The sequence below is a fragment of the Cnephaeus nilssonii genome (assembly GCF_951640355.1).
Source record: "Cnephaeus nilssonii genome assembly, chromosome: 8".
In the NCBI taxonomy this organism is placed as follows: domain Eukaryota; kingdom Metazoa; phylum Chordata; class Mammalia; order Chiroptera; family Vespertilionidae; genus Cnephaeus; species Cnephaeus nilssonii.
Genome location: NC_137079.1, coordinates 8,876,953 through 8,901,313, shown reverse-complemented (window position 1 = coordinate 8,901,313; position 24,361 = coordinate 8,876,953). Strand labels below are relative to the sequence as shown.

The 24,361-nt window shown below is 45.6% G+C and overlaps 1 protein-coding gene across 2 annotated transcripts in view; it reads right to left on the bottom strand.

Annotated features, from left to right (window-relative positions):
• SNX25 (sorting nexin 25) overlaps positions 1–24,361 on the bottom strand; it is a 95,099-nt gene that overhangs the window by 35,356 nt on the left and 35,382 nt on the right. For both annotated transcript variants that reach the window (XM_079779397.1, XM_079779396.1), the window contains exons 4-6: positions 21,370–21,542; positions 19,933–20,119; positions 6,913–6,983 (exon numbers count right to left, since the gene is read on the bottom strand). In XM_079779397.1, the coding sequence (XP_079635523.1) occupies positions 6,913–6,983; positions 19,933–20,119; positions 21,370–21,542 (431 nt within the window). The remainder of the gene's footprint in view (positions 1–6,912; positions 6,984–19,932; positions 20,120–21,369; positions 21,543–24,361) is intronic.

Below are 24,361 nucleotides of genomic sequence, written 5' to 3'. Positions count from 1 at the left end.
TGTGACCAACACCATAGAGCTGCCTGTTGTAGCACCTTCTACCCATGATGCAGTTCTTCCTTAAGCAAGTGGAAGGCTTGCAGCGAGACAAGAACACCAGGGCACAACTGTTAGGTACTATCTCTAATGAGGCAAAGGAGGGTGAAGTAACTTACAATGCAAACCAGCGACTCCAGAAATAGCACAAGTATAAGCGGGTGGAAATGCCACCCCTATATTTTTCAGGTATTAAAAAATGTCAATAGCAAAATATTTCTCTTTTCTTATAACACCTCTCCAATTCCAAGGCATATCCTAACAACAGCACCTCCTCGGGCTGGGTGAGGAAGTCACTTGCTGACACAGCAGGGTTTCTCAACCCCAGGTGGTACTGCCAACCTGCGGGGCTGGTTACCTCTGTGGCAGGGGCTGTCCTGGGCACTGCAGGGTGTGTAGCAGCATCCCTGGCCTCTACCACTAGGTGCCAGTAGCATCCTCTCTCCCAGATGTGACAACCAACAATGTCCCCTAACACAGTACTTCACACCACTGAGAAGTACTAACAGGGAGGCACACCTCTGTGGTGCGGAAGGACACAGTCACACACCTCCCCCTCCTGACTCCTCAGGACGCAGGGTCCTCTCACACCCCCAGGCAATCAGGAAGGACGTAGAGGACTTCCTCCCTACAGGAGCCTCCACTCCTCGCCTGTACCCTTGCTGACAGGTTAACAAGCCTTTGAATCCTCCTTAAACATACAAATAGAAACTCTAACCAAGCCCCTTGAGAGGAGGGCGCAGGAAACAGGTGTGTATTGACTTAGGCACCAGTACAGTTTCTAGATGAGAAACGGGCTTGACCTCTTGACAGCAATTCTCAGTAGTTACTAATCGTCACACACTTCTTCAAAGTTACCTGAAGATCACCTCCAAGGCTGGCCAGGAAGGAAAAAAAGACTTCCCCTGCTTCTCAACCTGAGGCTGGTAGGTTCTTTTTTTTTTTTTTTAAGAAAAAAGGGGATTCTTACCACACCAAACACTTGAAATTTCCTAAGTGTCACTGCCCGTCTGTGGAAGGTACATTTGAGGAATACGGAAAAAGGACAGCGGGAGCGGATGGCGGAACCACTCACATTATGATGGACAAAACCACAGGGCGCCAGCCCTGCACGGCGGGTCAGGGGTCTGACAGCACACCTTCTAGTCCTCCCTTCAACTGGATCCAGCACTGCCGCTGGTCAAGGCCCCCCGACGTGTTTGCAATACACTTTTCCACACGTCAAATTACCCAGGGAGCCCCGCTCCCAAATGAGAACCAGCCGAGCAGATCTGACATCTCCGCTTCGAGCACAGACCTGGCCCATATAACCTGTCAGTTCTGAGCGTGGCTCTCATGCCATCTGCTGTGTGAATGAGCAGTGTGGTGGGAAGAGTCCAGGACTGAAAATCGGGAGACCTGGGTTCGAGACCCAGATCTATGTGTGGCCTAACTGGTAGTTGGTAGTCACACCGTCTAGTGCTGAACATCTCAGGAGCTGAGCTTTATTTGTATAAATGCAGGTGTTAGAATCTGTGATGATGAAGTTTTCCTGGGGGACAGAGTTGACAGTAGAGTTGCCTATAAAATTACGAGACTATAGAGAGTGTAACAGAAGTGCCCCGAGTCCCCCAAGGGAGAGAACGAGGGGCAAAGTAGGACAGTGGAAGGGACATCAGGTACTGGAGGCGGCAGTTCTCACGGTGTGAGGGCCAGACAGGGAGAAACGCTGGCGAGGGCCCCTATAGCAGTGGCAGGGAACCGGCCTGCGGTGTTTTGCAAGGTTAGGTCACTCATAAATTAGAAACACGGTTGGTTGAAGCCAAGGTTGCAGGTTCGATTCCCGGTCAGGGCACATGCAAGAATCAACCAGTGAATGAATAGATAAATGGGTAGAACAAGTCAATGTTTCTCTCTCTCAAATCAATCAATAAAATTTTTAAAAAATAAATTAGGAACTATTTGCATCGAATTATTGCAATGGCAGAAAGTCAGATCACATCAAAGCATTAGAAAGGACCCTGAGGCGATTAGCTCCCTTCTTTCAGGCAAGGACGCCTTTAAATCCCTAATCAGACAATGATGCTACATATTATCTTTATAAAAATAATTCCTGATGGAAAGCATTACGGTTCTTATTAGTGAGTAACTGTGTGTGTATATATAAAATTATAAATATACACCTTTGATATATTCCAAAGTTCTTCTACAGCCCTACTATAGTGGATTCCAACACTGTTTACATATACCCTAAAGAAAAAAAGATGCACAATTTTGCCAAAGCCTCCCCATCCACCCTCTCCCGCAGCACCTCCAAGGGTGTACTATTTATAACAGCAGTCTCGAGCAGCCTCAAGTCGCATCACGTCCCTTGCTGTAGTCGGCTGGATAAATATTACTCTGAATCACCTTAACTATTCTTGATAACATTTCGGGATTCAGAAGAGCAGAAAAGAAAGCTTTAAAGGAGCTGAAATACTGGGCTTATTCATAGCACAATGCAGGGGAAATTTAGCACATGCCCCTTTACCACTAGAATTCCTACACTTGGCCAGTGTTTTAGTCGGTTCAGGAGACTAGAGCCAAACCCCACAGGCTGGGCGGCGATTTCCCACATCCTGGAGTCTGAGGATGCGAGACGGGGGTGCCGGTGTGCGCGGGTTCTGGCGAGGGCCCTCCTGGAAGCGGTAGCAGATGGTCACCTTCTTGCTGTGCCCTCAACATGCGGAGAAGTTAGGGTCCCTCTGGGGACTCTTATTGTAACAGAGCACTAACCCCACCCACGAGGGCTCCACCCCATGACGTCAGCACCTCCCAAAAGCCTCGCCTCCTACTACCATCATGTTTGGATGTCAGAATTTCAACACATGACCTTTGGAAAACACAAACCTTCAGACCATAGCAGCCAGTTACTATAACAGACCATTTCTCAACGATGCTGGCTGTTGTAATTATAAATAAAAAGCTGGGGAGTGGCACTGAGGCGCAACCTGAACACATCAATGGCTCTGCATCACAGTGTGGTTCCAGGGTGAGCGGCACCAGCATCGCTGGGGGACGGGGAGTGACGCACGCTCTCGGGCCGCTCAGATCCACAGAAGGGTGCAGTCCGGGTGGGCCCAGCAGTGTGCACTTTAACCAGCCCTCCAGGAGACTCCGATGCATGCTATGTTTGAGATCCACGGCTCTCCAGGATTAAGTCCAAACACCTTACGATAGCCTTTCAAGCCTCATCTCTCCATTACACGCCAAGCAGCAGCTCAGTGTCTCACCTGACACCACCCACGCACAGGAGGCTGTTCCTCAACTGCCTTCTTCATCTGTGCACATGTACCCACCACCCACATCCACCGGGCCAGCCCAGAGGGAGCGAGGGCCACTCCACCCTCTGAGTCAACTCAGTTCCTCTCCAGGGAAAGCCTCTCCCCACCTCTGTTCAGGTGGGGCCGCTGCCCCCCACGGCCGCACCACTACTGAATCCTGAACGTGCCACTCTCGCCGCATTACCAAACTGCACTGTAATTTATGTGTGTGTGTGCCTGTCTCCTCATCAGACTGTGACCTCCTTAAGGTCCGGGACAGTTTTATTCACTGCACAGCTGTACCTACACATAGTGGCTGTGTTTGCTGGATGGCTGAAGACCTACTTCTGGTGACTCATATCTTCCAGAGCACGTTCTCCACCGACACGAGGACCCTAAGAGGCCTCAAGTGCTCCTGCCATTCCACTCCCTCTGTAAGTCACTCCAGCCATGTGACTTTCCCTTTTTCTCAGCGCACCCCGGTTGTTCCTCCCGCCTCCTGTTCTTTGCACGTTCTGTTTCTTCTCCTTGGAACGCACCCTATTCTCTATACCACCCTGCCTAGAGAAGTCCTACTTCTCCTTTGCATTTTATCTCAAATGTCTCTTCTCTGATCACAACCCCACCTCCCCTGACCCTGGGTAGATGAGAGAGCACCTGAGTACATGACAGATAATGACAGTACATGTCAGAGAAGGAATGAGCAAGGGCGACTCCGAGGTTCCTTACGTACATGGATGGATGGGGAGGCCATTCACAGAGACAAGAAACTACAGAAGATGATGAGTTACGTGGGCCTTTGATTTGGACATTCTCTCTTGGCAGCAGAGTGAGCTGGCCACTTCCTCAAGGGCTCAGAGGGGACACAGTCAGGAAATTCCTCCCAGCCTGTTATCTGGCATTTCTTTTAAGTCCTCAAAGTATTTTCACAGTTGCATATCACTTCTTAATCATCAACGATTAAGATTGAAAAAGACATGTCAGAAACAGCTTTAATGCAGAACAAAACTGAATTTATAGCATATACACACCACATTCAGAAGTAAAGTTCCCATCTCCAGGTTGAAACCTAAATACTCTCAGGAGGTTCCATCTGTTCATTCTTTATTAAACCTCTTCAGTTTCCCAGTCACAGAGAGTGTGGAAAGAAGGAGAAACGACATTGGAAATGACACAGCATCACTGCGCGGTCACTGAGATGCGAGTGATCACGGCCCCGCCTATCTCCCAGGTTTCAGGGAGCAACGCAGGCAGGTGGGGCTTGTGGCAAGAGGTTAGCATGCAGACTGAGGCTCTTTTGTCTGATGATATTTTCAGTCTCTAAAATGTAAAGATTTCCAAAAACAACTCAACAAATACATTTTGGGGAGCCGTTAATGCTAAAATTCAAATGTTCCTTAGTGATTTATACAAGGGGAAAACACACATGTTTAACTGGAAATAAATTAAAGATCAATTTGAGAAGCAATGAGGCATAATGGCTAGCTGGACCAGTTTATAGATATTCAACTAAAAAGACAAGGGGGAAATGCCAAATTTGATCTTTTTTTATAAAAAGTATATACACACATTTTTTTGTTTGTTTTTTATTTTATTTTATTTTTTTAAGATATTTTTTTTTGTTAATCCTCACCTGAGGATATTTTTTCCATTGATTTTTATATACTTATTTTTAATTTAATAAATCTTTATTGTTCAGATTATTACAATTGTTCCTCTTTTTTCCCCCCATAGCTCCCCTGTACACACATTTTAATAAGTGAGGCAGCAGGTGGTATTATGAATCAGGGAAGTCACGTCAGACCGTTAATACATTGTTCTCCTCTAATAGTGGGGAACAGAGCATCAGCTTTGCAGAGATACTGGACTGGGAGGCAGCAGAAATCGAAGATCATGAACTCTTATCTCTATATTGGCACCTTCCAAGTTTTTCTCTCAGGGTTGCTCTCTCTCCACAGCTGAATCCCAGCTTAGAAACGCCAAACAGGCACTTCTCCATCCCCCGTGGTGGCAAATCCAGAGGCCCAATCCCGTGAGCTCTCTCCCCCTGAACCCGCCCCCACTTCTCTGACTCTCAGGGTCTTCACTTCCTGGCGAGAAACCCTTTATGATCACCCGGAGCACTCAATCTAGACTGAAAACTGGAGTCTAGAGAAATGAAAGGACTGTCCAGGTTTCCCTGGGCTGCTAGCAGGGGCAGCTCACGTGAGCCAAGGTCTCCCAAAGCCTGTGCTAGCACTTTGGCTTCCACACCCCAAACTTCATCTCGCCAGCCTGCAGCCCCGGGGCAGGACAGAAAGAGCTGCCGACGAGAAGTTACGAGCTCAGACTCCTTAGCTGAATTTCTCTGGGAGCCACGTCCTCATCTGTGAAGTCAGCACTGTACAGCCCTCACCTGATTCTTCCCCACATCAATCATTCACCAAGGAGGCTATTTCTCCTTCATAATCTTCCTTATCAGGCCCTCCTTTTCGCTACCGTTGTCCAAGTCCTAGGCTGCAATACCTCACCTAGACCCCGCACCACCTCCGACTTTTGGACTCCATGAATGCTGTTTTATTGTTCACTACTGGGTCATAATCACCTTGTTGGTGTTCAGGAAACATTTCCGAATGAACGCGTTTGCCCCATCTTCCTTACTGGGCTAAGGTGAAGAATTATCTTATTAAGAATTATCTCTCCACAGTCTAATCTTCATTTCCTTTTCACGCAGCTCCCACCTCCTGCCAGTGACTCAGAGACAAGGCAAAGTCCTGAACCCCAGCTCCCTTTGGCCTCTGCGTTTCTCCTGTCGGGCCCCCTCTTCCTTGCGCTTCCGGCGCTCTGCTCTCCGCAGGGAGCTGGGGCGCCTGGAGACAGCTGCGTACAGTCTAGCGGACAAGATGGCAGTGTCTGCTGCCTCTCAGCTACGAACCAAACCTGCTCTGCATTCAGACAGCAACATGTCCTTCAGCCTCATGTATGAGAACGGACTAGGCCAGCACCAGGCAAACCACAAGGCGGAGAATCATCGCCACACCTCAGTTACTCCTCAGTACCATGCCTGGGCAACGACCTCTTCATTTTAAGCAAAACAAACAGGGAAAATAAAAACAACATAAAACCCATTTCTTTAAAAAATCTACAAGAGTAGAAGGGGGACAGCAGGTATTCACAATTCAAATGCTTAACTAAAGGAGAAGGTTAAGTAAATTATGAAGCAGCAGCTCACTGGAGTCATTTAAATGATCAAGATTATGTTTCAAGCCAGAAATATGAATAAACATTAAGATTAAATTTTACTGTGTGACAAAAAGTATGAAGTCATGTTTAGACTAAAAACAGAACAAAATCACTATCTACCCCATAAATTTAATCTTTTAAGAATTATGACTACAGATGAATAAATGTTATAAAGGAACTCAGAAATACAAAGGTTTCTGTTAGGATTAAATTACATTTACTTTCGCTAATGCTGCTACGCTATTATTGCAAGAAGTTAAACTATTTAAATGTCAGCCAGAGGAATGCTGGGACGTGGCAAAGCCCTGAGAGGAGTGCAGACCAGGGACAGGCCTTCAGCCCATGTGACTGAAGAAAACAAACCGGTGCTTACCCTTCTGCCTCTTCAGCTGCGGAAAGCTGCTAATGGTCGTTGCCTGGATTATTTCCACTACAATTTGATACCTGGTTTAAAAGAGAGAGAAAGAAAAGGTTGAATAGGAAGAAAATACCATTCTCGGGGATACTCTTAAACTGTGTCTGTACTAATCACACATGACACGGTGTGAATCCTGCCCATGTATCATGAAAACCCTCCGACAGGGACTGAGCACCTGCACCAGACCGGGTGCGATGCCACGAGCTAGCGGTCTCCGAGACCCCGACGTCGGAATGAACTTGCTCCCCCACCCAGAGAGAAATCTGAGGTTATACTCAACGTCTCCCGCATTGGTGCCAGCAGAGCCTGTTGACTCTTCCTCCTGAACCTGCACTGTCCTATAAGGTGGGCATGAGCCACAGGCGGCTATTTAGATTAATTAAATCAAAAATCGAGTTCCTTGGTTGCATTAGCCACATCTCAAGTGGTCCATAGGCACGCGGGGCTTGTGCATTGGACAGTCTATGAACATTTCCATCACTGCAGCAAGTTCTATTGGACGACGCTGTCCCACCAACTTCACTCACAGCTGTTCTCTGCCCTCCCTGCTTCTCACGGGGAAGAGAACTTCTGACCGACAGAAGAGAGCACCTGCAGTGGGACCACGTGTCAACATTGTTTCCGCTCCCCAGGTAACGCTAATGCGCAAAGCTGACAACACCCGGTATGTGTATGTGTGACTAAGAACACCTTTTCTCAGGAAAAATACACGTTTACTTTTAAGTGCTGAGTACACCCCTGGAGTTGTGGCTATGGTGAGCATATTCAGGTGGGCTGTTTGAACTCAAGTTCCAGGGCTATTCTGTGGGTACTATCATTCCCTCTGCTCTTGACAATGGCCCTCTTACCCAACCCACCTTCTTCTTCTCCTCGCTGCACACCTGGGCTTCACAGGACAGCTGCAGGCAGCCCTCCTCAAACTAGATCACTTTCCAGGCTTCTGCTCCTGCCCTTTCCTTCTGGAAACCATCCCCCTACCTGCCCACCTATCCAGATCCTACACGTAGTCCTTCTCTCAAATGTTCCCCAGTCCCCTAACTCACATAGTATTTCTCTTCTCTGGAGTCCTAAGTTACTTCTGCTCTATAATAGTACCTATTTAGGCATTATTTTATATTGCCGATTTAAAGAGTCACGTTTTCACAAACAGTGCTGTGAATGAAGAAAATGGGCGTGCCCAGTCCTTTTCACTTCTGGGCCTAATACTTCTTTAAAAAATGGTAATACATCTGAGCCTAAGACAAAATTGTGGCTTTGTGTGTAATAAAGATATGCTACCTTTTTTCTCTCCAACTCTATCAGGAACCTCTGGAGACGAACTGTGTCTTGTATTCTCCTACAGGACCAAGCCTGGAGCTAAACATATGGTAAGCACTCGGTCAACAGCAGGGAGTGCTCTGGACTCAATGTTTGTGTTCCCCCAAAATTCCTGTGTTGAATCCTAATCTCCATTGAAATGCTATTTGGAGTTGGAACCTCTGGGAGATAATTAGGTCATGAGGGTGGTGTCTGCATAAATGAGACCCCAGAGAGCTCACTTTCCACCAAGTGAGACTACAGTGAGAAGAAGACCACCATCTATAAGCCAGAAAGTGGGCTTTCCCAGACACCCAATCTGCCGGCCCCTTGAGCTTAGACTTCCCAGCTTCTAGGACTGTGAGAAATAAATGCTCCTTGCTTAAGCCACTCACTCTATGGTATTTTTGCTACAGCAGTCTAAACTGACTAAAACAATGAGCTAAATTAATAAGGGTTAGCATCTGTAACACTTAACAGGTACACATAGTATTCTGAACAATCTGTTCTTTTGATATTCTTAGTGATTCGTGCTCTGAAACAAATGAGTCATCAATGACACTGAAAAATAATATACACCATTTGAGGAAAGAGTTAATTTTTAAAAATGAATCCATAACATTATTAGGTAAATACCAGCTAACATTTACAGATTCTTCTCATTAGGTACCAGGTACCTGTTTAGATACTTTCATTTACATTATCTCATTTAACCCTCATAATCCGGTGATGTGATTATTCCGGCATAACCCTCCCCTTAGCTGTTGAAATCTTATTTGACCACTAGAGGCCCGGTGCATGAAATTCATGCACGGGTGGGGGGTCCCTCAGCCCAGCCTGCACCCTCTCCAATCTGGGGCCCCTCGAGGGATATCCGACTTCCCTCCTCTGCCGGCCTGGTCCCTCCCAACTGCCCTCCCCTGCTGGCCATCTTGTGGTGGCCATCTTGTGTCCACATGGGGGCAGGATCTTTGACCCCATGGTGGCAGCAATCTTGTGTGTTGGAGTGATGGTCTATCTGCATATTACTAAACGGGCAGTCAGACATCCCTCTCACAATCCAGGACTGCTGGCACCCAACTGCATGCCTGCCTGCCTTCCTGATTGCTCCTAACCGCTTCTGCCTGCCAGCCTGATCACCCCCTAACCACTCTGCTGCCAGCCTGTTTGCCCCTAACTGCCATCCTCTGCAGGTCACCCCTAACTGCCCTCCCCTGCAGGCCTGGTTCCCCCCAATTGCTCTCCTCTGCAGGCCTGGGTCTCCCCCAACTGCCCTTCCCTGCAGGCCCAGTCACCCCCAACCTCCCTCCTCTGCCGGCCTGGTGACCCCTAACTGCCCTCCCCTGAAGGCCTGGTCCCTCCCAACTGCTCTCCACTGCAGGCCTGGGTCCCCCCACATCTGCCCTTCCCTGCATGACCAGTCACCCCCAACTTCCCTCCTCTGCCGGCCTGATCCCTCCCAACTGCCCTCCCCTGCTGGCCATCTTGTAGTGGCCATCTTGTGTCCACATGGGGCAGGATCTTTGACCACATGGCGGCAGCAATCTTGTGTGTTGGAGTGATGGTCAATCTGCATATTACTCTTTTATTAGATAGGATAGAGGCCTGGTGCACGGTTGGAGGCCGGCTGGTTTACCCTGAAGGATGTCCTGGATCAGGGTGGGGGTTCCCTTGGGGCGTGGGGTGGCCTGGGCGAAGGGCCTGTGGTGGTTTGCAGGCCAGCCACGCCCCCTGGCAACCCAAGCGGAGGCCCTGGTATCTGGGGTTTATGTATCTTCTATAATTGAAACTTTGTAGCCTTAAGCGGAGGCCTGGGCAGGCCAGGGTGTGCGGAAAGCTTGGCTTCCTCTATTGCCAGGGGCAACCCTAGCCTCCCGCTCTTTCCAGCTCTGTGGCTGCCGCCATTTCTGTTTGGATTTGTTTACCTTCTATAATTGAAACTTTTTAGCCTTGAGTGGAGGCCTAGGCTGGCAAGGGCAGGCGGAAAGCTTGGCTTCCTCTATTGCCAGGGAAACGTAAGCCTCCCTCCTGCTCCTGTGGCTGTAGCCATCTTGGTTGGGTTTATTTGCATATTTGCTTCTGATTGGCTGGTGGGGGTGGGGGTGGCTTATGGGTGTAGCGGAGTGATGCTTAATTTGCATGTTACTCTTTTATTAGATAGGATAAACACTCAGTCCATGGCCATTCCTCTCTGAAGCTTCCTAAATTCCTGTCTTCTATGGGATGAAATATTTGCTCCTACCCACTTCTTTAGCTCTTCACTCTCTACTTCTGGCCTTAATATCTTGCTTCATATTTAACTAATTATACCCACGTGGATCTCTATGCTGGACTATTAGGACCTTGCTGGCAGGTGAAAGAATTCAAGGATCCACAACCAATTCATCTTTACACACACCAGACCCTCCTCACACAGTGCTTTGTGCACAGTTGGAGTTTGAACGTGGTTAATGAATTTGTAGAATTCACTTTCACTTGAAACCAAAGGGCAAAATAGAAAATGAGTGACTTTCTCATTCTCAACAAAGCTATTTAAACTACTGTCAACTGTTCAGAACAGATCTGGAATTACTAGATCTGGTTTCAAGCCAAATTAAAAAACAGAAACAGTCTATTTATTTCATTAGGCACACCTTACACATATTTTTTAAAAATATATTACTTTAGAGCCATCTTGGGCACACACACTGGAATGTCCTACCAACATCAAGGCTGGACAAATCCTAGTCTCAGGTGTACAGTATGGTAAATTGTTTAAAATACTTTTTTAAATATTAAAACTAGCGGCCCGGTGCATGAAATTCGTGCACTGGTGGAGGGAGGTGTCCCTCAGCCCAGCCTGCACCCTCTCCAATCTGGGACCTCTCAAGGGATGTCCGACTGCTGGTTTAGGCCCGATCCCACACCGGCAGTCGGACATCCCTCTCACAATCCAGGACTGCTGGCTCCCAACTGCTCGCCTGCCTGCCTTCCTGATTGCCCCTAATTGCTTCTGCCTGCCAGACTGATCACCCCCTAACCACTCCCCTGCCAGCCTGATTGATGCCTAACTGCTCCCCTGCCAGCCTGATTGCCCCTAACTGCCTTCCCCTGCAGGCCTGGTCACCCCTAACTGCCCTCCCCTGCAGGCCTGGTCACCCCTAACTGCCCTCCCCTGCAGGCCTGGTCCTCCCCAACTGCCCTCCCCTGAAGGCCTGGTCCCCCCCAACTGCTCTCTCCTGCAGGCCTGGGTCTCCCCCAACTGCCCTTCCCTGCAGGCCCGGTCACCCCCAACTTCCCTCCTCTGCAGGCCTGGTCACCCCTAACTGCCCTCCACTGCAGGCTTAATTGCCCACAACTGCCCTCCCTTGCAGGCCTGGTCCCTCCCAACTGCCCTCCCCTGCTGGCCTGGTCACCCCTAACTGCCCTCCACTGCAGGCTTAATTGCCCACAACTGCCCTCCCTTGCAGGCCTGGTCCCTCCCAACTGCCCTCTCCTGCTGGCCATCTTGTGGCGGCCATTTTGTGTCTACATGGGGGCAGCCATCTTGTGTGTTGGAGTGATGGTCAATTTGCATATTACTCTCTTTTTTTGACTTTTTTTTTTATTGAGGTATTATATGTGTACATATCTTACCATTACCCCCCCACCCTACACCCACACTTGCCCTCACCCCCCAGAGTTTTGCGTCCATTGTTTATGCTTATATGCATGCATACAAGTCCTTCGTTTGATTTCTTATCTCCCCCACCTCTCCCTAACTTTCCCCCTGTAATTTGAAAGTCTGTTTGTTGCTTTACTGTCTCTGTATCTATCTTTTTGTTCATCCGTTTATAATGTTCTTTATTATCCATAAATGAGTGAGATCATGTGGTATTGGTCAATTTGCATATTACTCTTTTATTAGATAGGATAGAGGCCTGGTGCACGGGTGGGGGCTGGCTGGTTTTCCCTGAAGGTGTCCCGGATCAGGGTGGGGGTTCCCTTGGGGCGTGGGGTGGCCTGGGTGAGGGGCCTGTGGTGGTTTGCAAGCCAGCCATGCTCCCCGGCGACCCAAGCAGAGGCCCTGGTATCTGGGATTTTTTATCTTCTATAATTGAAACTTTGTAGCCTTGGTGGAGGCCAGGGCCGGCCAGGAAGTTTGGCTTCCTCCATCGCCAGAGCAACCCAAGCCTCCTGCTCGCTCCATGGCCAGCTGCCATCTTGGTTGGGTTAATTTGCATACTCGCTCCTGATTGGCTTGTGGGTGTAGCAGAGTGATGGTTAATTTGCATGTTTCTCTTTTATTAGTGTAGATTAGTAAGGACATATTGTAAATTAGAATACCATACATATACACATTTAAGAAAAAATTAAAAACATTAATGTTTTCAAGTTGCCACAGGATACTTTGTACTAGTCTAGAGATAATATTTTCATTAGAGGAATTTCAGTTAATGTGGTTGAGAAGAAATACAGCTAAGCTGAAGCTGTTTCCCAACTCAGGAAGTGTCTCAGAGTAGTTAAGAATATGAGTTCTAGTACCAAATGGCCTGTGTTCAAATCCTGCTCCCAACACTTACTGTGTCACCCTGGGAAAATTATTTAAGCTCTCTAAAACTCAAGAGTCCTCACCTGCATAAAGGGGAGTAACAGTATTTTCCTGATAGGATTGCTATGAAGAGGAAATGAGATAACACCTTTAAAACAGTTGGAACAGTGCCTGCCCCATAGTGAGAGTCCAATAAATGTTAACTATAACTATCGTTCCTTAACCCGCTACTGACTCTTTAGACACGCATTGCTTAGGGGGATGGTATGTGTGTGCTTGTTAAACATACATAAAACTTTTGGAAGTAGCCTTACTTTGTTCCTGACTGTAGGAGTGTCTCAGCTAATCAATCTAAACCACCAGGGTCACTGTGGTCCAACAAAATCAGGTTTATTGACCCACTGCACTAGGCAAGAGGAACCCCGGGGCATCTGTAGGGTTACTGCAGGGTTCTGGGAAAGGATGGGGTGTGGGTGGGGTTTCAGTGAAGCAGCAAGGGATAGGCTGGACGCAGGGCTGTGTAAAGAGGTCACTTCCAGGTGGATCCAGGGTCCTATTGACTTGGAAACTGCAGTTCAGGTAGACGTGGAATGCTGAGCCCAGAAACCCGTTATCTGCAGCGCGACTTATGGGTGATGAATGAGGCTGCTCTCTGTGTCGAAGTGACTGAAATCCTCCAGGCACGAGCAGGATGCACCATTCTTACTGAGAACCTCAAACAGCACAGTTTTTAACAGTCCAGGTAAGATTTGAGAGAGCGCAATTTCTCAGTGAACAAGAAAGCAGTAGTCACTCACTCACACGAGGGAGTCACTCTAACACGTACACGTTACGGCTGCCGCGTGTACTTGGAAGGAGATTGTTTCCAGTTAGCTTTGGAGCTGCCTTTAGTAGCTGTTACCCCAGCCTGATAAATGGATGGGCAGACTGTACTTGCCCAGGCTGAGCCAATTTCTACTTTCTACTTTCTCTAAAGAACATATGTTCATTGAAGAACATTAGAAAATACACAAAACACAATATTCATAGTTAATCACAACATTTGGTATATTCTTAATAACCTTTTTTCTAGGCAAATATGATATTTTGCTATTTTATAAGACTGGATTTCTGCTATATATACAGCTATATACTCTAGCCATACCAATCAGATAGCTCTGGGCCAGAGCAGCCTGAGGTGTCCTGAACGCATGTATGTATACACACGATTCATGTTATATGTACAGAAAATAACCTGGAAATGTATATACCAAGTATTAACAGTTTTCATCCGCTTGTGACAACTGATTGCTATTTTATTAATCTTGTTTATATCTTTTAATCTCCCTAAAATAACTAATTACCATATATTCATTTTCTAGTTCCCAGAGACTACAGAAATTACATGTTCCAGAAGCAACCAAAGCTTTGTCATGCTGGCTAGCTGGTACCCTTTAGTTAACCTCAGGGAAGGCAAAACTGCTCTGCTGGTGTGGCTCAGTGTTTGAGCTCTGACCTATGAATAAAGAGGTCACAGTTCGATTCCCGGTCAGTGTACATGCTGGGGTTGCGGGCCCCATCCGCAGTGTGAGGTGCGCAGGAGGCAGCTGATGGACAGCTCATGGACAACGTGGTCAGTCATAAGAGTGACACTTGGGTCTTCATGTGCCTTATCCCTTGGCCCAGGATGGAGAGAGGACCACTGCTATTGATGGGGCCTCCTCAAACCCCAGCTGGGACACTGAATTCCAGCAGGCCACTGGCGATGGATCAGTGTTCACAGTGAAATGAAATGTTTTCAGCCCTTGATCTGATGACGGTAACAACAACTGTGGCAGCTAAGAATTAGAGCCAGGCGGATGCTGCGCTAAGTGCTTCCCCTGCACGGCCTCATGCTCCCAACGCCCTTCCTAAAGCACATGCACCTTCCCCGCATGGCCAGTGCTGCTCCAAGTACAGGCACAGAATGAATTCCTTCCTTTCAGAGAGATCATGAATGTCTTTACCCCAAATTCCCCCTTATATCAAATTTCACATCGCCGCCAACAGTTAATTCTCTTTGCTCCTAAATGAAAATGACCGGTGTTCTCTGATATGTTTAATCCCACCTCTGTGTCCTCTGCTATTTCTCAGACACCAACAGGAGGAATTATATTCTGAAGTCAATGTACTTTTACTTCTCATAAAACTGTGACACCTTTTAGAACATGTCTCGTATGTAGCCTTGCATTTCAATGAGTTTTTAACTAAATTTATATTCATTTGTTATTATTATAACAACTCGCCAGGCTTCTCGTTGTTTTCCATGCCGATTTCCTCTCCGCATCCGCCCACACTAACCTTTTCCCTGGATGCTGTTTGTGCTGATTGATTTCTGAAAGGGTGCATTAGTCTGCGCAATTTTTTCTTTCATGTCCCTCTGTAATGTAATCCTGTTTTACTGCTCATGATTCACAATATAGTTTCAGAATCACTGTTCAAAACACTAAAATGTCCATTTTGCCAAGGGTTAAACCCAGCTCTCAGGAAGGCCTTCATGATGATCTAGTGATAATTCTCCTCACTAGAGTCACCATATATCTCAAAACAGTGATATACACAGTTTTTAAATAACTAAAATATAACAATTTTATGACATAACATCTAGCCAAGACTTCAGATTGGCAGCAGATGGGAGAACATTCCATTTAAAAGAGATTCTCAATACGAGTTGCATGTTACAATCACCTGGGAAGCTTTTTAAAAACAGTGATGCCCAGGTTCCACGCCAAGCAGTTCCAGAACAAGCCTCCCATCTCGTGGAGGAGCAAATATTTTTCATTAGCGCACTCTTTACAAAGACGCTGGGGGATCACACAGCCCGGGCTGCATTCCTGGCCAACAACCCGCCCAGTCCTTTAAGGCCAAGAGGTTCCTGTCAGCGCCGAACCTTTCATTTTCCTTGTTTAATGTTTACTTTGACTCTAGCTTTATCTTCAAAACAAAGCCACACCGCTCCTTCTCCAGCAAGGCTGCAATCGCCGAGTTTCATTAACAGATGCACCGGGGCTCTGAACCCTGTTCTGCCTTCCCTGACTGGTCACTGTCTCACCGCCCACACGGACGGTGGGGAATCTGTTCAGCCTGCCCTTTAATATCCTGCATCAAGATGACACTGAGATTCGTGGCTCCTGTGTTATTAACAGAATCGATCACTGCTCCTACTAGAAGATGCTGGAAAACGCTGGAAAATTCAAAGTATTATACCAACCCAGTTATCACATCCTCGGTTTGACTTCTTGGATGCCAGAAAAGAAGAAAAAGGGAGTAGCTAAGGAAAGTGAGCTATCGTCCTGTAATTTTTTTAAAGCCTGGTGATTTTAATACACTGCCAGGGTAAACCACTAATTTAGTATATTTTAAGAGAACACTTCTATGTCTAAAGTCCTACTGTGAAAGCATCTCATGCCAACTCAAACAGAAAAACAAACTCTGCAGAACTTCAACTTCACCTTCCAGTGTGGTCTGTTTCTTTGTTTTTAATGCATTCCAGCCTAGGAGAGCTAAATGACTTTTTTTCCCCTTTAAAAAATATGCCTCCGCCTCTCAAATGTGCATAAAACTAAAGTGGACAGTTTCATCAACTGCTTAGTCTAAGTAAGACACAGTCCCTGCCTTAGGCAGCCAACCCTAAGGTTTTCTGAAGAGCAACTTGAAGACAGGGACCAAGAACACAGTAACGTCAGACAGCAGCGTACTCTCATTTTACCAGAGAAGCAACAGAGCGGTTCAGACTGTGACTGAAGAAAGCAGCTCCCTGAGTGCTGGTCAGCTGATAAAGCTGCGTGATGGAGGTTTTAGACAGGAGTCTGATAAAACGCGATTTTGCCTGTCAATAACGGTAAGCAGACCTGACCTTGGAATAGAGAGCAATTTTTCTATCAGATAAACAGTAAGCAGCCAAGTAACAAGATAATTTATGCACCTCCACCTACTTTTTTGAGCAAAATGATCAATCTCTGCTATTGCAGAATTGTTCCTGAACTTACAATCGCTCTAGTTCAAGCTGTGCAAGCAGTAGTTAGCCCTCAGGCCTGCCCCTAAGATGCAGTGAATAGGGACAACAGCCCCATGCATAAAAGGTATACCAGGGTCATATCAAAGAGAACTCCCTGACATCTTCCCTGCACCTGAGAACCCACACAGTTACCAGCTGTCATCCTGACAAGCAAAATAAGCACTTCAGTTAGTAGCTGTTAGAACCCTAGGGCCGCGTTGAATAGCGTAAGTCCATCTACCCTCCGCAAAGTCCCAGGAACAGTCTCACAGTCAGTTTCAGGGTACTGCCTCAGGATAACGCAGTATGTGCAAAAGTACAGTATTCCGAAGGGAACTCTGCAGGTGTGTATCTACCACCGAGAAAAATGCCTCTCAGTCTTTTTCTCCAAAGGCTCTTTGCCGAGCTTGCGGAGGGGACCATACATCTTCAGGATTACCATGACCCCACAGCTGATGCTGCCAAATGCATAAGACTCTTTCCAGAGCCCACATTCCTTCTCACAAGGGAATCCTGCAGCCCTTCTAGAGGAGCTATTGACTTGCTTCCCAAGAGTTACATGAGGAACTGCAGGTTTATAAAGAGATGGAGATGAGCGCTGGCCGGTTTGGCTCAGTGGATAGAACATCGGCCCACGGACCGAAGGGTCCGAGGTTCGATTCTAATCAAGGGCATGTACCTCAGATGCAGACTGGTTCCCAGTTGGGGCGCATGCAGGAGGCAAACAATTGATGCGTGTTTTTCACATCAATGTTTCTCTCTCTCTCCCCCTCTCCTTTCCACTTTCTCTAAAAATCAATAGAAAAATATCCTCAGGTGAGGAATAAAAGAAAAAAAGAGGTGGAGGTCAGAAGAATAGGTCATTCCAGCTGGACTCAGTCAGTACACCAGCTTAGCTCCGAACTGTATTCCTTTTGTTTCTAATAGAGTAGGTACTTTCAGAGCTCCATTATCTTATCACCAAGGCACCTGAGTGTCCTCCCTCTGACTCTAAAAACTCTGTTGGAAACACAAAGCCCAACAGTAAGCTGGAAGGCACAGAGAATCAACACATGGAACAGAAATAACGCACAACGGCAACACCTGTGCGCTGTCTGCCCTCCGCTGCTCCTGTTGCTGGCAGGTATAGAGTTGGAGGAGCCAGTGGTCAAGAGAGGTTATCAATCTGCAATATTTTATTTTACTCTTATTTACAGGGTGGGGCAAAAGTACACTTACGGTTGTTCATGTGATAAATAATGCAATAGTTAACAAATAATAATGCAAGAATAAACTCCATGTTTTGTGTATTCACAACTGTAAACCTACTTTTGCCCCACCCTGTATTTATCGACAGTCACTGATAATGCTACTGAAGATACTCAACAATTACTGAAAGGGCATTCTTTAAAGTGCAAACAACCCAAATTTTCCATCAGCTGATCGGTGGACAAACAAAACAGGGTATTCACACAACGGAATATTACTCAGCCAACAACAGGGATAAAATATTGCTACATGCTACACGTGGATGAACCTTGAAAACATGCCGAGTGGAAGAAGTGCCATTCACCACAGGCCACATGTTGGATGCCTGACTTACATGAATGTCCAGAAGAGGCACATCCATAGAGACCGGACAGAGCAGTGCTGGTCAAGAGCTGGGGGAGGAGGGGAGTGGAAAGGGACTGCTGATGGGGGCAGGTTTCTTCTCAGGGGGAGGAAAATACCCTGGAATTAGTGGTGACGGCTGCACAGCCTTGAATATACTAAAACCCACTGAACTACACACTTTAAAACGATGATTTGATGGCATGTGAATATCTCAGTATTTGAGAAAGCCACTCTGCAGCTGAGCACTTCTCCTGCCGGGAAGTCCCCTGGTGCTCAGAGGCCTGCCTTCCCAGGACCCCCACGGAGCTATGCTCAATGCTGCCCTATTTTGAGAGCATGAGGAAGTGATGTTAGAGAAAGATTTAAGTGCTCGTGCTGTTTTTGTTTCATCCTGCATTTAAAGAGGGGAAGGGGAATGTGTAAAGTCAGAATTTCTCGTGTGATGTTGGCCACGCAGATTGAGGTAATCCCCACTGCGCCTACGGTGACCGAGCAGGCTGTTCCCAGTCACCCTGGGGCAGAAGACACCATGATTTCGTTTTTAAAGGGCAATTCTTACTGAGCTTCTTATTTTCCTGCTGGATGGTGAATTGCCAACATTAAGCTATTTACAGCATTTCTAATCCTGAGCCTTTGATTAGTATATTTTGAAGAAGATAAATCATTAATTCTTACCCAAATTCATTTATAATATGAGGAATTGTCCTCAGATACAAAATGACAGATGATGGTGGAGCACCAATAGTAGTATTAATTAGCTCTAATTTTATTTTTAAAGATTTTTGTCAGCTTTTTATAACTCACCTTAATGTTGACACTAGTTCAGAGGCATATAAGACAAATGTAAAATCCTCAAATAGTCCAAAAATCGAATTTCAGTCAATATTTTACTTTTCCATCAATGATTTACTAAAGTGCTCATCTGAAGCAAAATGGCACACCAGAGCTTCCTTGCTTCCCCATGTATTGTCGTCTGGGGACACTAGACACAGGGTAACTAGAGACAGCAGCCTAGAAAACCTGCAAGCTGCCCAGCACTATATAATCATACTGTATATGCATATACTTGCTGTGAAAAGAAAAATTAAAAACACACACACTCACCCTTAAAATATCTCAAGTACAATAAGTGAGACTGAACTTTCCTATAAAAGAGACTCCTGGGGTATATTTCAAATGTGTTTTCTCAAACAATTAGTCAAGAACCCCTTATTTCCAAACCTGGGCCTCTGTCCAGTCCAGTGCTCTGCAGTGAATTTTATAAACACATCACCTCCTGCCAATGCTTTCCTAAGGTAAGCACCAGAGCAGCTAAGCAGACACTCCCAGCAACTAAATAGCTCTCAATCTATGATAATCTAATTATTTGAAAAACATTATACTTTGAAAAATCTAATTCCACTGCTAAAGGAGAAGCTGGATAAATTTAGTTATCACTGAGTGGTAAGATTTATAGACTTCCTTTATTTCTGCTTCCCCAGCAAACACATTTTTCTTTACCTAACCAGGCAGAGGATGGTAATGAGTAGCCATTATCCTGCTATGACTGAGGAGCAAGTACCTGAGCTGCTTCAAGAACTCCACATCAGAGTTGCTGTTAATGAGCTTGATGAACTCTTCATAAGAAGGAGCATAGGTGTAGGCTCTCTTGTGATGCTCGTTCACGTGTTCTCTGCGCTCCAGCTGGGCAAGCAGCATCTGGTTGATGTAATCGGGATTGCTAAGGAATGCCACCACTGGCTTCAAGACTGCGGGAGGAGAAAGCACACTGAGAATGGCAGTGCCCTTTGGAGGGTTGTTTTTATATCATAAAACTGAAACTACATTTGGGAAACATCTTTAACTACCCAAGTGGGGAACATTCAAACACACACACACCCACATGTACGGCTGCCTATCTATACCAAATTGCTAACAAAGCTATTAAGATTAAGTACATCGATTTTCCTTTTATTTCCTTTCTAAGGCTCATATGATTTGTCTGCCAAAAGATGAAAGTCAACATTCTCCCAACTGCTGAAAGTGGACCTGAGGGAGGGAATTGTCAAAAAGTCGATGGCACTATTACAAATTCACTCTATTAACTTTAGGTTCAAAAGTTCCCCTTTTCTCTGTGGTTGACTAGTTATCAGCTAATGGGCACTGTTGGCTAATCCTGAAATAATAAATGAGATATCCAATCAATGCATATCAAATGCAACATTATTTATTTGAACGTCTGAGATAGGAAAAATTTCTCTTAGGTCGTATCTTCTTTCATTTTTCTTATTCTGGCTAAGCATTTCCCTGGATATACTTTTTTCTAGTAATCACCTTATATTGTGGTACAGTTCCACTTTTTATTTATTCCAAGTTCACAAAATTACATATTACATATCAATGAATCTTTTAAAAAAAATATTTTTATTGATTTCAGAGAGGAAGGGAAAGGGAGAGAGAGATAGAAACATCAAGGATGAGAGAGAATCATTAATCAGCTGCTTCCTACATGCCCCCTACTGGGGATGAGCCTGAAACCTGGGCATGTGCCCTGACCGGGAATCGAACCGTGACCTTCTGGTTCACAGGTCGATGCTCAACCACTGAGCCACAGGGGCCAGGCTATCAATGAATCTTATAGCAAAGGTATTTTAAGTAAATGCACACTGGAGTTTGACTATAGATGTTCTTTCACTAATGTTTATATTATTGGCCTGGATAAATCAAAAGCTATCCCAAATGGATGCTTCCCTATGGAGAGCATAGGGCTGGGTATCCTATGTCAAAATAAACAATAAAATGTACTCTTCATTTGGTAATGTTATGTAAAAATTGGTTTATCACATATGGACAAATGATGTCCTCTCTGAGCGACATTTAAACTTAAACTGTGAAAGTATATTAATTCTCCTACGTCCAACAGTATGCAAGGTCCATGCAGGTGTCCTATAAGTGTGTAGCCCAAGCATTTGCACAATTATCATCGCATCAGTAATATGAATTACTTATGAAAGTCTACCTTTTGTTGTGAGAATTTCTGCAAGCATTATACGTAAGCTGAGTGACTGGACATCCTTTGAGGGGAGGAGACAAAACACCAGAACCCGAGAACACGTCTGCAGGAATCTTACTTCTTCAGCCGAGTTCCTTAAGCATGCATGCAACACAAAAGGCCTCGGCTGCTCTTCTTGTCTAAAAAATAAATACATGAGAGAGGAAAAAGGAAGGAAAGAAAATTCTAGAAACAATTTGGTTATGTGCCATTAGGTAAAAAATATTTCAAATGGGCAGTACGTAAATTTTAATAAGTGTGCCCGCTCCTCAACAATATCAATAATCAATCATTTTCTCTATCACAACTAATCTGGAAAAATGCAAAGGCATGGCCATTTGGGATTTCAAACCTTAAGTAGCATCAACAGTTACACATGCACTAGAGGCCTGATGCACGAAATACGTGCAAGGGTAGGCCTTTGCTGCCCCGGCTGCCTCGTGGCCCCGGCTGCCTTGTGGCCCTGCCCCTCCACACACACCCACCTTGGCCTGGCACTGCCTGCATCTGCCACCACACACCCCTGGTTCCTTGGTTCCGTGGAGCACCCCCACCCCCGCCCCCTTATTGATTGCCCGAGGGTGGCCTGGGCCTCCCTCTGTGGGGCGTTCGTGGAGCCCCCGACTGATCGCCCTGCTGGCCGGTGGCTTTGGCCTCCTTCTGTGGGGCAATCATGGGGCGATGGCCGGGCCCCCGACCAATCGCATCACACCCGCCTTGGTTGGCCTGGCTACAGTGGGTGTCATGGCGTGATCGTCCAGATGACAGTTGTTCCGCTGCTCAGCCATTTGGTTGATTTGCATATTACGCTTTTATTATTATAGATTACTCCTAAATCATCACAGCAATCCAGAAAGGTATGAGTATTTCTTTAACTAGATTATTTTTAGTCTCCTACATCTTGTCATAAATGTGATCTACAGCTTCACTTTTCAAAGAAAAACTCTAACAAAGCATAAGCCAGGGTACCAGCCAGCTGTCCTGACAGGGTGATGTTGGGATTAAAAAATATATGGTATTTCCACTGAGGAGAGTCCATGACTTGATGCTACATAATTTGATGGCAAATTGCCTGCTGTGAGGCTCCTGAGTACTTTCCACCTAGTTTTGCCAACCATGGCCACAGATTCCATCAGCACTGACCCCGTCCCATCCAAGGGCCATTAATTTGAAGGATCTGAGTGAAGAAGAGTGGATAGTAGAACTTTCTATTCATCCTTTCCTACAGTATCTGGATAGTAATTCAAGAATGACTAGGAAGGTCATTTGTCCAGTATCTTCCAGATAAAAGGCAAAGTTTATGGGCTTCTTACCGTCACTTCTGGACAAAACTGGAAGAAAAACAAACAAACCTCTAAAGAGCTGGGGAGGAAGCTTACTAGGCATTACACAGGAAATAAAACAAATAAATGCACAGTAGAGCCTTTATGACTAGTGTCTCTCAGAGGTAAACCTTTCATTTCTTTTTGCTAAGACTAAAGCCTAGTTTCTAGAATATGTACACTAAAAAAAGAAAGGTTTCCTCTGTCTTCTCCAGCAAACTACAAGAATCCAGGCCTAATGTGCAAAGCCAACACATGAACAGAGATTTTAAGAGAAAGCCTTTGCACATATAATATGTTGACTTTTTTAAAATGGCACCTTAGCTCTAGCCAGTTTGGCTCAGTGAAAAGAGCATCAACCTATGGTCCAATGGGTCCTGGGTTCAATTTCAGTCAAGGGTGTGTACCTTGATTGCAGGCTCCTCCCAGGCCCAAGCTCTGGTTAGGGCTCCTACAGGAGGCAACCAATCAATGTGTTTCTCTCACATCAATATTTCTCTCTTCCATTCTCTTTAAAAATGAATGGAAAAATATCCTCAGGTGAAGATTAAAAATAAATAAATAAATAAATAAATAAATAATAAGAAAAATGGCACCTTTAATTATTTTAAACTCTAGCTATGCTGCCAGCTAGAGTTGGTATTTTAATATAGTAAGATTTAGATCCTACTTTGCCATTTCAAGCACTTTTAAGAATGATGCTTTATTTTAAAACTAGTGTCCCAGTGCACAGATTCATGCACATTGAAAGGAAATTAATTAGAATATTTTAATATTGCTATTCGCCCTTTCTCTATAATAGAAGCATCAACCAAATCCACGATCGACAATGACAGATCAAAACACACGTGTGCGATTGGTGCCAGTAAGAGTTTAGCCTTTTATACACTGAGTGGCCAGATTATTATGATCTCTGAACGCATAATAATCTGGCCACTCAGTGTATATCCTATATATAAAAGGCAAATTGTCCCCTCGACCAGGAGTTCGACCAGCAGGCAGCCTGGCCAACCACCCATGTCCCCTCCCCCTGACCAGGCTGGCCGGACCCACCCATGCACAAATTCATGCACCGGGCCTCTAAATACACACACACACACACACACACACACACACACACACACACACACTGAGTGGCCAGATTATTATGCATTCAACTTGCTTAATTAGACCTGCTTTCTGATTTAGCTAAACTTTTTCCAGCCCAGTGAAGAACCCCAACTTCTCTTTTAGGTAATTGTCAGCAACACAGCAGTAAATATCAACACAAAGCAAATTATTATTGTAGATCACGCAGGCAAAAAAAAAAGGGTAAAATATTTAACTGTAGCAGTGTTTGACTATATTGTGCACAGTGAGAGAACCTGAAGTCATTTTCAAGTTCCACCATTTCTACTTCTTTTCAGTCAGGTCAAGTTTCTAAACTTTCTAAATCTCCGTTGTCTTGCTAATGAAAAGAAAGTAGGATTCTACTGAGTCTCCTATCTACCTACTCCAGGACTTCTATGAGGATCAAATGAGATGAGGCATGGGAAAACGCTTCACATACATTTGGATGAACTGTAAAATGTTTGCACCTGGCTATAAAGCAAGTCGGATTCCTGGGCTGAAGAAACTCCAAGGAGGCTAGTCACTAG